Source organism: Natator depressus, chromosome 14 (genome assembly GCF_965152275.1).
Source record: "Natator depressus isolate rNatDep1 chromosome 14, rNatDep2.hap1, whole genome shotgun sequence".
NCBI classification, from domain to species: Eukaryota; Metazoa; Chordata; order Testudines; family Cheloniidae; genus Natator; species Natator depressus.
This window is the reverse complement of record NC_134247.1, coordinates 47,845,527-47,858,760: the sequence shown is the minus strand read 5'-3', so window position 1 is coordinate 47,858,760 and position 13,234 is coordinate 47,845,527. Positions and strand designations below refer to the sequence as shown.

General features: G+C 65.9%; 2 protein-coding genes across 3 annotated transcripts; one reads left to right on the top strand and one right to left on the bottom strand.

The window, feature by feature from the left end:
- Nucleotides 1-2,106: 2,106 nt before the first annotated feature.
- Nucleotides 2,107-7,638, bottom strand: LOC141998000 (rano class II histocompatibility antigen, A beta chain-like). The gene is made up of 6 exons (XM_074970605.1): nucleotides 7,499-7,638; nucleotides 6,793-7,065; nucleotides 5,158-5,439; nucleotides 3,452-3,562; nucleotides 2,864-2,887; nucleotides 2,107-2,494 (listed from the first exon to the last, which is right to left on the bottom strand). The coding sequence occupies exons 1-6, from the start codon at nucleotides 7,602-7,604 to the stop codon at nucleotides 2,481-2,483; spliced, it is 810 nt and encodes a 269-aa protein (XP_074826706.1). The 5' UTR covers nucleotides 7,605-7,638; the 3' UTR covers nucleotides 2,107-2,480.
- Nucleotides 7,639-8,585: 947 nt separating this feature from the next.
- Nucleotides 8,586-12,446, top strand: LOC141998006 (HLA class II histocompatibility antigen, DR alpha chain-like). 2 transcript variants are annotated; one of them, XM_074970616.1, is made up of 5 exons: nucleotides 8,586-8,721; nucleotides 9,930-10,187; nucleotides 10,751-11,032; nucleotides 11,246-11,396; nucleotides 11,824-12,446. In XM_074970616.1, the coding sequence occupies exons 1-5, from the start codon at nucleotides 8,640-8,642 to the stop codon at nucleotides 11,825-11,827; spliced, it is 777 nt and encodes a 258-aa protein (XP_074826717.1). In that variant the 5' UTR covers nucleotides 8,586-8,639; the 3' UTR covers nucleotides 11,828-12,446. The 2 variants fall into 2 exon arrangements, with proteins under 2 accessions (XP_074826717.1, XP_074826718.1); XM_074970617.1 differs by lacking the exon at nucleotides 11,824-12,446 and having other exon boundaries at nucleotides 11,246-11,400.
- The last annotated feature ends 788 nt before the right edge of the window (nucleotides 12,447-13,234 follow it).

The following is a 13,234-nucleotide window of genomic DNA, read 5'->3' as shown; positions in this document are numbered from 1 at the left end:
GGGGGGCAGTGAGCCAGACAACCACGTCTGCCCTTCACTCCACGTCCCCAGCCAGCCCCAAACTGAAACTCTCTCCAGCCCCGCCCTGCTCTGGGCTTTGTCCCTTTCCCGGGCCAGGAGGTCACCGGATTCCTTTGTTCTCCAACCCTTTAGCTCTCACCTCGCAGGGGGGAAGGGCCCAGGCCATCAGTTGCCAGGAGACAGAGTGTCGGCCATTTATGTACCCTGGCCCTTTCCTCTGCAACAATTACACCCCCTTATCCCACCCCCTAGAGACTTAAGAACTGCCTTGGGGAAACTGAGGCACCCCTACAGTATTCAGAGGAAACATTAAGAACAGTCCCACTTTGTCACACTATGGGTCTGTGCCGGGGTGGGATGGGGCAGGGGGATCCCTTGGCCTGGGGTCCCTGCAGGGAGCAGCATTTGCTGACGCCGTGGGGCAGGGAGCGACCCGTGTCTGTCTCTGAGAGTGTCACTGGGGGGGCGCTCCGTTCACCCCCACGGCAGCACCCTCTCCATAGAGCTCAGGGGGGCGGGGAGCAGGAACATGGGGTGGGGTGGGGGGAATCCAGTGGGGGAAGCGCAGGATGGCCCTGATTTCTTGGAAAGTGCCTCACCCATGAGGGAGGGGACGTGTCCGACAGACCCCCCCCCACACCCCCAGAACCCGCCCACAGGAAAGCCGGCCGCAGAGGGTCCTGCTTGGGCAGGGATGTCTGTGTCTGTGACCCGCAACCTGTCCCTCTGTCTGCACCCCGAACCTGAGCACCCCCAAACCCCCATCCTCAGCCAGGACCCCTCATTCCACACCAGCCCCACTCCTCTGACTGAGCACCCCAGATGGACAGACAGCCCCCATGCTTGTCTCTAGCATGTGGGGGTGGGGGGCTGGGAGCCAGGGCTCCTGGGTTCTATCACAGTTCTGTGGCTTCTGACAAGTCGTTCGCCCTCAGTGTCCCCCTCTGTACCGTGGGGTGAGGACACCGACTGGGGCTGCATTTCACTCGTAGTTTATTCCTCTCCAGTGCAGGTGTGGGGCTGGGCCAGGCCCCCGGATGCCGGCCAGGCCGCAGGCCCGGGTGGTTACGGGTGGAAAGTCCCTGGCACCGAAATAACGCCCGCCCATGGGACCCTGGTGTCTCACTGACACACCAACAAGCAGGACGCTGGGCCGGGGTTAGCGCCTCCGGGGCTCGGCCAGGGGCAGCGCGGCATCGACCCGGCATCACCGGGCGTCGGGCAGAGTCAGGCCGGGAGGGCCGGGGAGCAGAGTGTGTTGGATAGTGCTGGGGCCCGGGGCGGGGGGCTCAGAACCATCCCTGGGGGCGGGGGAAGTGAAACCACTTGAGGGGGAAAAGCAGATTTCAGTCTGTCTGTCTGTCCACCCACAGGCGGACGGGGTGTGAAACGACGTAGGGAGTTAACCCTTTCGGGGTCGCGGGGCCAGAGAAATGTCTCCACTGGGCTGTGGGCAATTGCACGGGGACTTTCCGCTGACACCGGCTTGACGGCCCTGGACTGCAAAGGCCCCATGTCCTGGCCCTGGCCCCCTGAGCCAGCCAGTCCCTCCCCCCCATCCCGGCCCTTCAGCACAGCCCCGTCCACTTGCCCTCCCAGACGGAGCTTGTGCAGGGAAAGCCCGGTGGGGCCGCGCTCTAGGGCTGGAGTCTGCAGGGGCCTGTACTCAGAGCTGGGCTGGAAACCAGGAGCTCTGTGGCTCCCTCTCCCCTGGGAAAGGGGCTTTGGGCCCCTGCCCCCACAGCCTCCTCCCTGCTGCCCCCACCCCTGGGGAAGGAACCGGTCTGCACTGGGACTGGGAACCCACAGCCTCCCCCAGGGGTCACCCCCACCCCCAGAGCCCCCCTCTGGGGTCCTCCCCCTCCCTCCCTCCCGTCAGATCCGGCCCTGCCCAGGGCCCTCCCCAGCACAACAACCCTGATCCCTCCAGCCGCTAAATGGCCCCATGGTGTGTCTGGGGAGTCCCCTCCCCCAGGGCAGCTGCTCTGTGCCCTGCGTCCCGCTCCCCCCAGCCAGAGCCCAGCGGGCCCAGTGGCCCCAGCCCTGTCCCGGCCCCGGGGGAGCAGTGAGCACAGAGCCGGGGGGGCTGGGGATGGTTTATTAGGGTGCAGCAGTTCTAACAGCGCCCGGCCTCGGTCCGGCTTCCTCCCGGGCTGTGGAGCAGCGTCCCCCAAAGGTTCCCCGAGGGCCGCGGGGTCAGCGAGAGGGAACGTGGGGCTGGGCTGGGGCAGGGAAAGGGTTAACGCAGGAGGGGTCGCCCCCGGGGCAGACCCTGTGGGGACTGAGGGGCAGGGACGGGTCCCCAGGTGGGGGCAGCGGGGGCTGGAGCCGGGCAGAGCGCAGGGACCAGATGGGGATGGGAAGGGACCGGCCCCAGGTTCTGCATTCTCCAGGCTGGGCGAGGGGCTGGGAGAGACGGACGGAAACTCCTGCCGGCCGGGGGATCTGACGCTCAGGATCTAACTCAGGAGCCCTGCAGGGAGAGGGGAGAGAAATCAGCCCCTGGCCGTGGGGCTAGCGGGAGGGATGGGGGATTTTCTCTGCCAGGCCCCAGGGCACCCCCAGGGACTCTGCCCAGCAGCCGCAGGGCTGGGCGATGCTCGGCAGGACCCAGGACCCTCTGCCCCCGGGAGCAGCTCGGGGATCGGCCTGAACGGGGACCGAGGGAGCCGCAGACTCCTCCTCCGTGGTGCCAACGCCCCATTGCCCAGCTGCCCCGGGGCTGAGCCGGGCGGGTGTCATGGGCCGAGGGGCAGTAGCAGCGGTCCCACGGGTGTCGCAGGCAGCCTGTGGTCAGTGTGGGGGGAGGCGGGTTTAACAGGGGGAGGGGAATTGAAATTACCTGCAGGTTGGGGAATGGGGCGCCCTGAAAAACAAAGAGAGACATGGTCAAAGCCGTGGGCAGGAGAAGCCGGATCCTGGGGGTCAGAACTCCAGCCCCCGCCCCACGGCATGGAACGCCCCTCACTAGGACCCCAGCCCCCGTCTAACCCCCAGACCTGGGGTTCCCCCCCAGCCTATTATTACAGTATTGTAAATCCCTGCCCCAGGATCCTTGCTTAGAGGGAGGGGACGGGAAAGGCTCTGAGCCCCGGGGTAGGGGCAGCTCCCCCCACTGCGAGGTGTCGGGGTCTCTGTCCCACCCCGGGGCCTCGGCTGGGGGAGGGGAGAGTGGGAGCTCCCAGCCTGGCCCTGGGGCCTCCCACTGAGATCGCCCCATGGCCCCTGCTCTGTCCCTGCCCTAAGGGGCGGGGGGGGAGGGGGAGATCTGACCTAGCCCCGGCCCCAGCCCCAGCAGACTAGAAGCTGGGGGGCCCCTGCCAGGCTCTGAGCAGCCCCTGCTGGGGGGTGGGGAGGAGCCTGCAGCCAGGCCCATATCCCCCCCCCCCAGAGAAACCCTGGTGCCCCGTCCCCGCCCGGAGCCATTCACCTTTCTTATTCTTCAGGTAGATGAGGAGTCCTGGCACCAGGAAGATCAGCCCCAGCACGAAGCCCCCGACGCCCGTCAGCATCTTGCTCCTGGCAGCATCAGACTGTGCCTCTGTGAGACAGGGAAAGGGGAACGGGCAGCCGGGTCAGAGCCAGAGGCCTCCGGGCCAGGCTCCCATCAGCACCAGGGACCAGCGCCAGCCGGGGCAGAGCCCGGGGCCAGAGCCCGCAGGTGCAGCTATGGGAGATCAGGGCTCCTCCCGGTCTGGGATCATCAGAGATCGGGCTCCGGCTCTGCAGCGCGAGGTCTGACATCCTGCCCATTGCCAGCATGAACTCGTCTAGCCCTGGATACTCCTGTGAGCCACAGAAATGGCCAACCCCTTTGTGAACCTTGCTCAGCTCTTGGGTCCGTTATATCCTGTGGCTGTTAGTTCCACAGGGTAACTACACAGTGTGTGAAAAAAGTCCTTGCTTTTCCCAGGTGTGAATTTGCCCCCTCCATCGAGTGTCCCCTTGTCCTTGTGCTGTGAGACAGGGAGAAGAGGAGTTCCCAGCCCAGGTCAATAGATTTGGGTTAGCAGGGCTCATACAAGTGCTCTAAAAATTGTGAGTAGGGTCGATGCTTTTGCTAAACACAAGCATAAATGTAAAAATCTGGATGTAACTGTTAAAATGTTAGAAGAAAGTTTCCCCCCACACAAGCAGTGTCCTTTCCCAAATCAGGCCAAACCTTATACTGCTAAAACCATTGACTCTCTGCTGCAACAAGAAATCATTTGTGCGTGTACTTCCAGGTGCAATTCTCCCATCTGGCCAGGACAAAAACCAGATGGATCATGGCGTCTTCGTACGGATGATCAAAACTTAAATGAAGTCTCTCCAGCTGTTACAGCTGTTGTTTCCAAAATCCCTGATCTAATTAATCTGTGAATCCCAAAGCAAAATAAGTTTCTACCATTGGCACCTGTTGGGTTTGACTATAACGATAAGCTTTAGAGAATGAGTTCAGCACTTCTGGAGGAGTGCTCGCAGGGTGGACACGCATCGGTACTGGACCCCGAACCTAAATTCTCCCGAGCGTTGCCATGTAAGAAATAGAGCAGCAAATGAATTCCATGCCACTGAGCAGTCAGCACACCCCACCTCAGCCCACCGCCGTAGCAACTAAACCAGCACCTGGATTTCAACTCCGCCCAGGGAGTACAAAAAGCAGGAAGTGAAATTAAAGTTTCAAATAAAACCAAAGTTTCCAATAAATATTTCCAAGTGCTCGGAGCAGGAAAATGGAGCGTCCTACGGAAAACGCCAGCAGGAACCGCTCCCGCATATTGACGGTCAATCCAGGAGAGGGCAACAGACTCTAACACCATCTCGGAGGAGGTGAGTAAGTCTGGAGGTGTAACTAGCTCGTGGGACTTATGTTCAGGACTTGTATATGCGGTGACATCTATAACTTTGTTGGTAACCTTCACAAAACTGCTAAAGGACTTGTATGCGTTGGGTGCCTACGATTCCGTGTGTTCCTACGGGCTCTAAATCCAGAAGAAACAGAGACAAGGTTGTGGAACTTGGGACTGCAGCCCAGAGCTGAACCCACTGGAGTGTAATTAACCGTAAATAGACCGAAAGGCTACGGTAGACAGCGCTTTGAAGTCTTGGCTTGGGCTGGTATTTGTGGGGGCTGGGTGACCCAGAGGCTCTTACCCCAGTTCACGCTGAGGGGGCCCCGCAGGCTGATGTGCTCCACCTGGCAGGTGTAGACGTCCCCGCGCCGGGGGCTCATCTCCAGCATCACCAGGATCTGGAAGGTCCAGTCTCCGTTCTGGAGCAGCTCCGTGGACACCACCCCGGCCGTCTGCTCCTGCCCATTCTTCAGCCACTTGATCTCGATCCCCGAGGGGTAAAACCCCGTCACGGAGCAAACCAGAAGATGGGAGTGGGGCCCAGACCCCGATGTCGTGGGGGAAACTTTCACCTTGGGCTGAACTGGGGGGAGAGAGAGAGAGAGATGGGAAAGGGTCTGGAGACGGACGGAGGCTCAGAGAGAACAGGGGCCCCTCCAGGGAAATATCCCCCCCCGCATGTGCCCAGCACCTGCCTAGGGCAATGCCCCCCAGGGTGTGTGGAGTCCAATCCCCCCAACCTTACACACGGTGCCTCTCCAGGACAGGGCATCTGACCCCCCCAATACACCTGGCAGCTGCCCGGGGCAGGGCACCCGGGATGTGTAAGGTCCCGTTCTCCGGGACATGCCCAGGACAGACGGGGCTCCCCATGGTGTGTGGGGTCTGATTGCCTGGCCACCCCGTTCCCCGCTCACTGGCCTGGGGTGGGGCTGGTTCTCTCCTGCCCCCTGTTGCCCTGGGCAGGCTCTGGCAGGAAGGGTCTGAGGGGAGTCGCGTCCTGTCACCCCCATGGGGACAGAGCCGGGGATGGTCTGACCCTCGGGGCCCTGGGAGACGGGGTCTCAGCCAGGGACCAGGGGCTGCGCTGACCCCCTGCCCGTGGGGACCCCAGGGGGGAGGGGCGGGGTTGGGGGGAGGGGAATGTTCTACCCCATCGCCCGGCCCCCCGAGCCCAGGAAGGGGGGTAGGAGCCGCAGCAGCCGCCTGCCCCAAGCGGGGTCTGGGGGGGCGCTGGGGGCTGAACCCCTCAGAGGGCCGGGTGGGGCTGGGAAGGGGGGGGTCACCGGCCCCCCAGAGACTGACCCGGGGTGGGGCTCTGCTCCCTGCCGACAGGGGGCGCCGCAGCCAGACCGGGGGGGGTCGGGGGGGGAGAGGGGAGATTTCCCCCCGTGACCCCGCCCCAGCGCCTGCTGCCCCCCCCGCCGTGGCGCGAGACGTTCTGTTCCCCCCCCCGGGGTGCAGGGGGCGGATCGCGCCCAGCGAGAGGAGGAGGGCGCGGGGCAGGGCGTGTCCTGCTGCGGCCCCGCCCCCCGCGCACATCTCTCCGGCCCCGCCCCCTCATAGCCCCGCCCATGACCCCGCCCCCGCGCTCGCTCTCCTGGCCCCGCCGCCTCAGAGCCCCGCCCCCGCCGCGCGCTCTCCTCTCCGGCCCCGCCCCCTCGGAGCCCCGCCCCCGCCCCCCGCTCACCTGTGCGGCCGACCACCTTCCCCGGCTGCACCGCCCCGTAGTTGTGCCGGCAGAACGTGTCCACATCGGCCCGCGCTCCCTCTCCGGGCCCCGCCCCCGTCCCTGGCCCCGCCCCCCGCTCACCTGTGCGGCCGACCACCTTCCCCGTCTGCGCCGCCCCGTAGTTGTGCCGGCAGAACGTGTCCACATCGGCCCGCGCTCCCTCTCCGGGCCCCGCCCCCGTCCCTGGCCCCGCCCCCCGCTCACCTGTGCGGCCGACCATCCTCCCCGTCTGCGCCACCCCGTAGTTGTGCCGGCAGAACGTGTCCACCGCCGCCCGCCGGTCCGCCAGGATCGCCGGGTCCTTGTTCCAGCCCTCGGCCCAGCTCCGCCCCACCTCCGTGTCCGCCACGTACACCCCCACGTCGCTGTCGAAGTGCACGAACTGCTGCCGGTCGTAGAGGTACCGGTCCAGGAACCGGACCCGCCCGGTGCCGTTGGTGAAGTGACACTCGGACTTCGTCTGGTACAGGAACCGCCCTGGGGGGGACGGGCTCGGCTCAGCCCGGCCCCCCCCGCTGCCGCTGCCCCTCCCCCTCCGGACCCGGCTCGCAGCCCAGCGGGGGGGACCAGCCGAAGCCGTCAGAGCTGCAAGGAACCCGCCGCCCCGAGCCCACCCCCGGGAGCGGGGAGCCCGGCGGGCCGGCAGGGGCGTGACAGGAACGCCGAGCCCCGACTCGGGCATGCAGGGCAGAGACGGGGGGCGGCGGGGAGACATTGAGCGGGGGGGGACCGGCACAGGCAGCACAGGGCTCCCGGGACATGTCGGGTCTGACCCCCACCCCCAGATACGCCCAGCGCCTGCCCAGGACGGGGCTCCCCGGGGCGCTGGGGTCTGACACCCCCCCACCCCCAGATACGCCCAGCGCCTGCCCAGGACGGGGCTCCCCGGGGTGCTGGGGTCTTTATTCACCTTCAGGCTCCGTGCAATGAGCCAGGTGGGTTCTCAGCACCGTCAGTGCCACGAGCAGAGCCCCAGCCCAGCAGCTCCCGGCCCCCAGGATCCGACCAGTCCCCATCGCTGCTCAGAAGGGAGAGATCTGGAAAGTCGTCGGGACCCCCCAGCCTGAGACCTTCTCTGCCCAGCTCCGAGCACCAGCCCCAGGACGCTGCCCACAGCCCCGGGGATTGGGCACCCCCAGCCCAGGGGCCAGTCAGCATCGGGGCTGGGCAGCGTCACCAGTCGCCAGGTAGAGCTGGCCCCAGCAGGGCTCGGTTCCATACTTCTCCCTCGTAGGGGGCAGAGCAGGGTCTGGGGTCGGGCTGCAGGACTCGCCCGGCGCCTGCCATGGCACTAGCCCAGATGCCACCAGAGAAGGACACACAGCAAAGTGTCTGGCACACTCTGTCCCCTTCCCCTGATCCCCCAAAGCCCCCTCCCTGCTGGGGTTGCGGCAGGCCGGGTGTGTGTGTGGGGGGGTCTCTGGTTTGTTGGGGGTAAATTTAGCCCCAGTGGAAGGTTCGGGGCTGGCCCCATAGGCAGAAGTTCTGAGCTTCCCCTCCCCCCACCCCTACAGGCCTGAGCCGGGGACAAACCCCTCCCAATGGCGCCACATCCACACTGGGGACTAGTCCCCCTGGCAGCACCGTGTCCACACTGGAGATAAGACCCCTGTGGCAGTGCCATGTCCACACCGGAGACAACGCCCCCCCGGCAGTGCCGCGTCCACACCAGGGACAGACTCCCCCCTTGGCCGCACTATGTCCACACCGGGAGCAAACCTGTCCTAGCGGCACAGTCCCCACACTGGGCTGCTGGTCGGAGCCCACCCCACCCCACTGCAGGCCCTGCCAAGCAGCCCCAGAACCTGGCGCCCGGCACCTGGCCGGAATTTCTCCATCTCCTCTCGGCGAGGCTCCGCGCTGCTGCTCTGCCCGGTAACAGCCTGGTCGGCGCAGGGATTTCTGCCATTGGGTGCGGGCCCCTGGGCCAGGCTCCCCTGGCCAATTCCGGGCACTGCCCCCAGCCCTGCCCCCCCAGGGTGTGACACGTGCCCCCCTCGGCCCCCTAGCACTGCCGGCTCCACACGCAACCCAGTGTCCGGGGAGAGGAGATGGGCGCAGGACGGGGCGTCCCCATGGCCCAGCTGGCCCTGCTCACCCTGCTGGCCCTGCCGGGCACCGGGGCGGTGACAGGTACGGGCGGGGCGGGGAGTGAGACACCTGGGCCCGGGGCGAGGGGAGGGATGGGGTGGCTTCACCCCCCAAGCGCCCGGCTCCCACCCCCAGGGAGGGACAATGGGGGGCTGATGGGGCATGGAGGAGTATGGAGGGGAGCCAGATTTGGGGGGGGCTGCAGGGAGGAGGGTCTCACCTCACAGTGGGGAGGGGATGAGGTTGGTGGGCAGGATGGGGGGCTGATCTGGGCAGGGTGGGGCTGCAGGGAGGGAAGGGTTTCACCCCTGTGTCAGGGAGGGGGGAGGGGAAGCCGGCACGGGGGCAGCCGAGGGATCGTGGGGAAGTCGCTGTGGTTTGGGTACGACACAGCCCTGCCCTGGGGTGCAGCCCCCTCCCCCACAGGCACTCAGAGGCTGATCTCCCAGGGGATGCCAGGCACAGGGGAGATGCAGGAGCGTTCCCCAAAGACCTGTTTCTGGGCCAGACCCTGCCGAGCAGTGAGTGCGTCTGTGCTGAGCAGGGAGCCCCTGGCCTGTCCCCATTGTCCCCCGTCCCCCCAGGGCTCAGACCCACGGGGGGAAGCGGACTCTGTGGTGCTGACTCTCTCCTCGGCTAGTGGTGGCAAGTTTCCTCCTTTGGGCCCTGGGGGATGCCAGCCTCAGGCCTGAGCCAGACCCCTCCCCCTCCCAGAGGGTGTCTGACCCCCCCATTGCAGCTTTAATGTCTCTGGCTGGGGAGTTCCTGGGTCTCCCAGTGACTGGCCCCAGGGGGGTGAGTGTTGGGGGCCAGGAATTGAAATCGCCCCGAGAACCAGGTCGTGGTGACACCGGGACACGGAATGAGCCCCATGGACAGACTGGAGAATGAAATGTCCTGCAGTCTCAACCTCCAACCCCACCTCACCCCACACCTCTCTGGACTGGGGTCACGTTCACCCCTCACAAACTAAGTGGGTAGAGGCCTGACCACTTCCTGGATGGGAGAACTGTAGTGACCAAATGAGCTGAGGGAGGCACAGTAGGGGCGTTGCCCCCTCCCAGGCAGCGCTGACCCCAATGCCCCAGTGTGATGCCAGGGGTCCCTGTGCTCTCTGTGGCTGCTTTCCCCTCGCACCGGGGGTCCTAATGCCAGTGTCACTGCCCAGGAGCTGGGGGGCTGTGGCCTTAGGGGAAGCGCTCAGAGACCCTGTGCCCGGGTGGCTGGTGCTGACGCCCGTCTCCCCGCAGCGGAGAACATGCTGTCCCAGGTGGAGTTCTACCAGCGGACGGAGGAGTCCCAGCAGGTGTCCGGGGAGTTCATGTTCGAGTTCGACCAGGACGAGATCTTCCACGTGGACCTGGAGAGGAAGGAGACCGTCTGGCGCCTGCCCGACTTCGGCAAGTTCACCAGCTTCGAGGCGCAGGGCGCCCTGGGCAATGCAGCTGTGGGCAAGGCGAACCTGGAGAGTCTTATCGAAAGCTTCAACCACACACGGGCCCAGAATGGTACAGCAGGACAGGGGGGTGGCACCTTCCCTGACAGGCACCTTTACTGTGGCCCTCCCTCAATTTTGCTCACCAAGGGACCCTAGACTCCCCACGTGAGCCCAGTACCAGGCATCGGAAAGATTGTGTGTCCCCCCTCAGCTCCCCCCACAGCCCCTGCAGGGCTCCGGGGAGCCAGTCAGCCGGGCCAGGGCTGTGCAGGGCAGGGGGTCCGGGCAGTTCACACTCTCCAGGCTGGTGGCCCAGGGCATCTCTTTGCCAAGGGCTGTTCCTTGCCCCTGCCCAGCCCCAGGCCCTGCCCCTGAGGGATTCTCCCCCCTGCCCCTGGTGCACCATGAGCCGTCAGGGCAGGGAGCTGGGACGGCCCCGGTGACACCCCCACAGTCCTGGGGAGAGACCCCTGAGCTGGAGCGTGAGCACCAGGGACTGGCTGGCTCAGGGGGGCAGGGAATGGGGCACGGGGCCTTTCCCCTCTAGGGGGTGCTGGCTCTGATCTGGTCCCAGGGCTGGGACTGGCTGGCTATGGGGCAGGCAATGGGACCCACTCACCCCTGTCTCCCCAGTGCCCCCCGAGGTGACCGTGTTCCCCGAAGACCCCGTGGAGCTGGGGGAGCCCAACGTCCTGATCTGCTTCGTGGACAAGTTCTCCCCACCCGTGCTCAGCATGACGTGGCTGAAGAACGGGCAGGAGGTGACAGGGGGCGTCTACGAGACCGACTTCTACCCCCGTCAGGACGACTCCTTCCGCAAGTTCTCCTACCTGCCCTTCCTCCCCAGCCAGGGCGACTTCTACGACTGCCGGGTGGAGCACGGGGGGCTGCCCGAGCCCTTCACGAAGCACTGGGGTAAGGCTGGGATGCCCGGGAACCCCATGGGGCACAGGGCTGGGAGCCAGGATGCCTGGGTTCTGTCCTGGCTCTGGGAGGGGAGTGGGGGCTAATGGGTCAGAGCAGGGGGGGCTGGGAGCCAGGACTCCTGGGTTCTATCCCAGCTCGGGGAGGGAGGGGTGGGAACAGCCCCCCTCACTCCGTGCCCTGTCCCTCTCCCCCTCTCTCCAGAAGCCCAGATGCCCACCCCCGTCCCCGAGACCACCGAGACCCTGGTGTGCGCCCTGGGCCTGGCCGTGGGCATCATCGGCATCATCGCGGGCACCATCCTCATCATCAAGGGCATGAAGATGAACGCCGCCCGCAACCCGCGGGGCCCCTTGTGAGTAGCCGCTGCCCGGGGAGGGCACCCGCAGCCCCTGGGCCCACCCAGCGCCCCCTGGGGAGACCCCCCCACCCGCTGTGCTCCCCCAGCCAGCCACAGCCCCTGGGCCCACCCATCACCCCCTGGGGAGACCCCCCCCACCTGCTGTGCCCCCCCAAGCCAGCCACAGCCCCTGGGCCCACCCATCACCCCCTGGGGAGATCCCACTGTGTTCCCCAGCTAGCCACAGCCCCTCCTCCACCCAGCACCCTATGGGGAGAACCCCCCAACTGCTGTGCCCCCACAGCCACTCACAATCCCTCTCCCATGCAGCGCCCCCATGTCAAAGGGAGACTCCCTGGGGGTGCTGGGGAGTGGTCCTGATCCCTGCGAGCTTCGCGTTGGGGCCCAGGGCTCCTGGTAACTGACCCTATTTGCCTTTCAGATAAACGCAGGGAGGAGCCGGGGTCCCTGAATCCTTCCCAGGTGCCTTCATGAGACCCACTCGCGCACACACCCCAGCTCTGCCCCCAGCGTCCCTGCTCCGTGCCCGTTGGTGCCAGCTGCTGTACCCAGGCGGGAACCTCCTGGGCCTGTAATCATGATGAGCCAACTCACTAGAGACTCCCTGGGGAGTCGGCCCCTCAGGCTGCCACTGCCTCCACTCTGGGCTTGGGAGGGGGGCACCTATCCAGGGAGAGGGCTGCTGCCCCATGGGGTTGGGAATGGGGGTCGCCCCTCGTCAGGGGGCAGCAGGGCCCACGGGGCTGATTCAAACCCCATTGCCATCGTGGGGAAGGTTTCTCTTGACTCCAGTGGGCGCTGGATTGGGCCCCGAGCCCGGCCCCTGTTGGCCAGAGGCTGCTGTCAGTCACCCCAGGTAAAGCCCCTCCAGCCATTACCCAGAAGGCTTTGGGCCAGATTCGGCCATTCCCGGTCAATGGGTCCTGTGGGGCGGGATCGGGCCCATGGCTGGGGGTGGGGCAGCCCCAGCGCTAGCACCTGACTAAAGGCCCCATTGGTGCCCGTGTGTGACTCCCCCGGGGTCGAGCCCTGCTGAGCCCAGCGCCCAGGGCGGGGTCTGTGTGGGAAGGGCCCAGTCCCCTGTATAGCCCCCCCCCCCGCCCCTCCATCCTTCGACCCATACCCTGCAGCCCTGGATCTCTCCGTGCAGCTTTGCTAACAGCAATAAAGTGAATTTTTGAGACGTTTTTGATCCTGATTTTAAATCTGGTCAGTCTGGGCCGTGCCCGTGGCAGCCTGTGTTAGCCCAGCCCAGCCGCAGTCGGTCCAGGGGCCCCGGGTTATAGCGGGAGTTAAGGGCGTTTGGTAGAAGGGCTAAGGAAGGGGCCAGGACTCCTGGGTTCTGTCCCGGCTCTGGGCGGGGAGTGGGGGCTAGTGGGGGAGAACTGGGAGTCAGGATTCTGGGGGTCGATTCCCGTTCCCGCCACGGACTTGCTGCGAGTTGTGACGCACCCTATGCCTGTTTCCCCTTGTGTGACATATGGCCAGTCTCCTCCTGCCATGGTGGTGGGGGCTCTGGGGCTGAGGGATGGTCCCTGAAGAGCTTTGAGATCATCCTATGGTCAGGAGCCCTGGAGCAGGGCAGGGCTCATGGGCCAGGCTCCCCCGGGACTGAACCCCGCAGGGCGAGCGGCTGCAGAGAGACGCTGGCCTGTCCGGGTGCTGCGGTGACGTCCCCCAGGCTGGGGTCACGGTGACGCGAAGGGCAGATCCCCCCCCAAACATGGCACCGAGACCCAGCCCAGCTGCCTCGCACCCCTTCCCGGGCACATGCCGGGAGACCCCCTGGCTCCCAATAACGCCACCAACCCACCAAGCTCTCCCATTGGCCG

Bases quoted from the DNA above. Each gene is read 5' to 3' on its own strand.
- LOC141998000 (XM_074970605.1), bottom strand. From the start codon at position 7,604: ATGGGGACTGGTCGGATCCTGGGGGCCGGGAGCTGCTGGGCTGGGGCT. The intron at 7,066-7,498 runs GTGAATAAAGAC...CGTCCCCCCCAG, and splicing joins TCATTGCACGGAGCCTGAAG to GGCGGTTCCTGTACCAGACG. The intron at 3,563-5,157 runs GTAAGAGCCTCT...CCTGTCTCACAG, and splicing joins CCCCCTCAGCGTGAACTGGG to AGGCACAGTCTGATGCTGCC.
- LOC141998006 (XM_074970616.1), top strand. From the start codon at position 8,640: ATGGGCGCAGGACGGGGCGTCCCCATGGCCCAGCTGGCCCTGCTCACC. The intron at 8,722-9,929 runs GTACGGGCGGGG...GTCTCCCCGCAG, and splicing joins GGGCACCGGGGCGGTGACAG to CGGAGAACATGCTGTCCCAG. The intron at 10,188-10,750 runs GTACAGCAGGAC...CTGTCTCCCCAG, and splicing joins CCACACACGGGCCCAGAATG to TGCCCCCCGAGGTGACCGTG.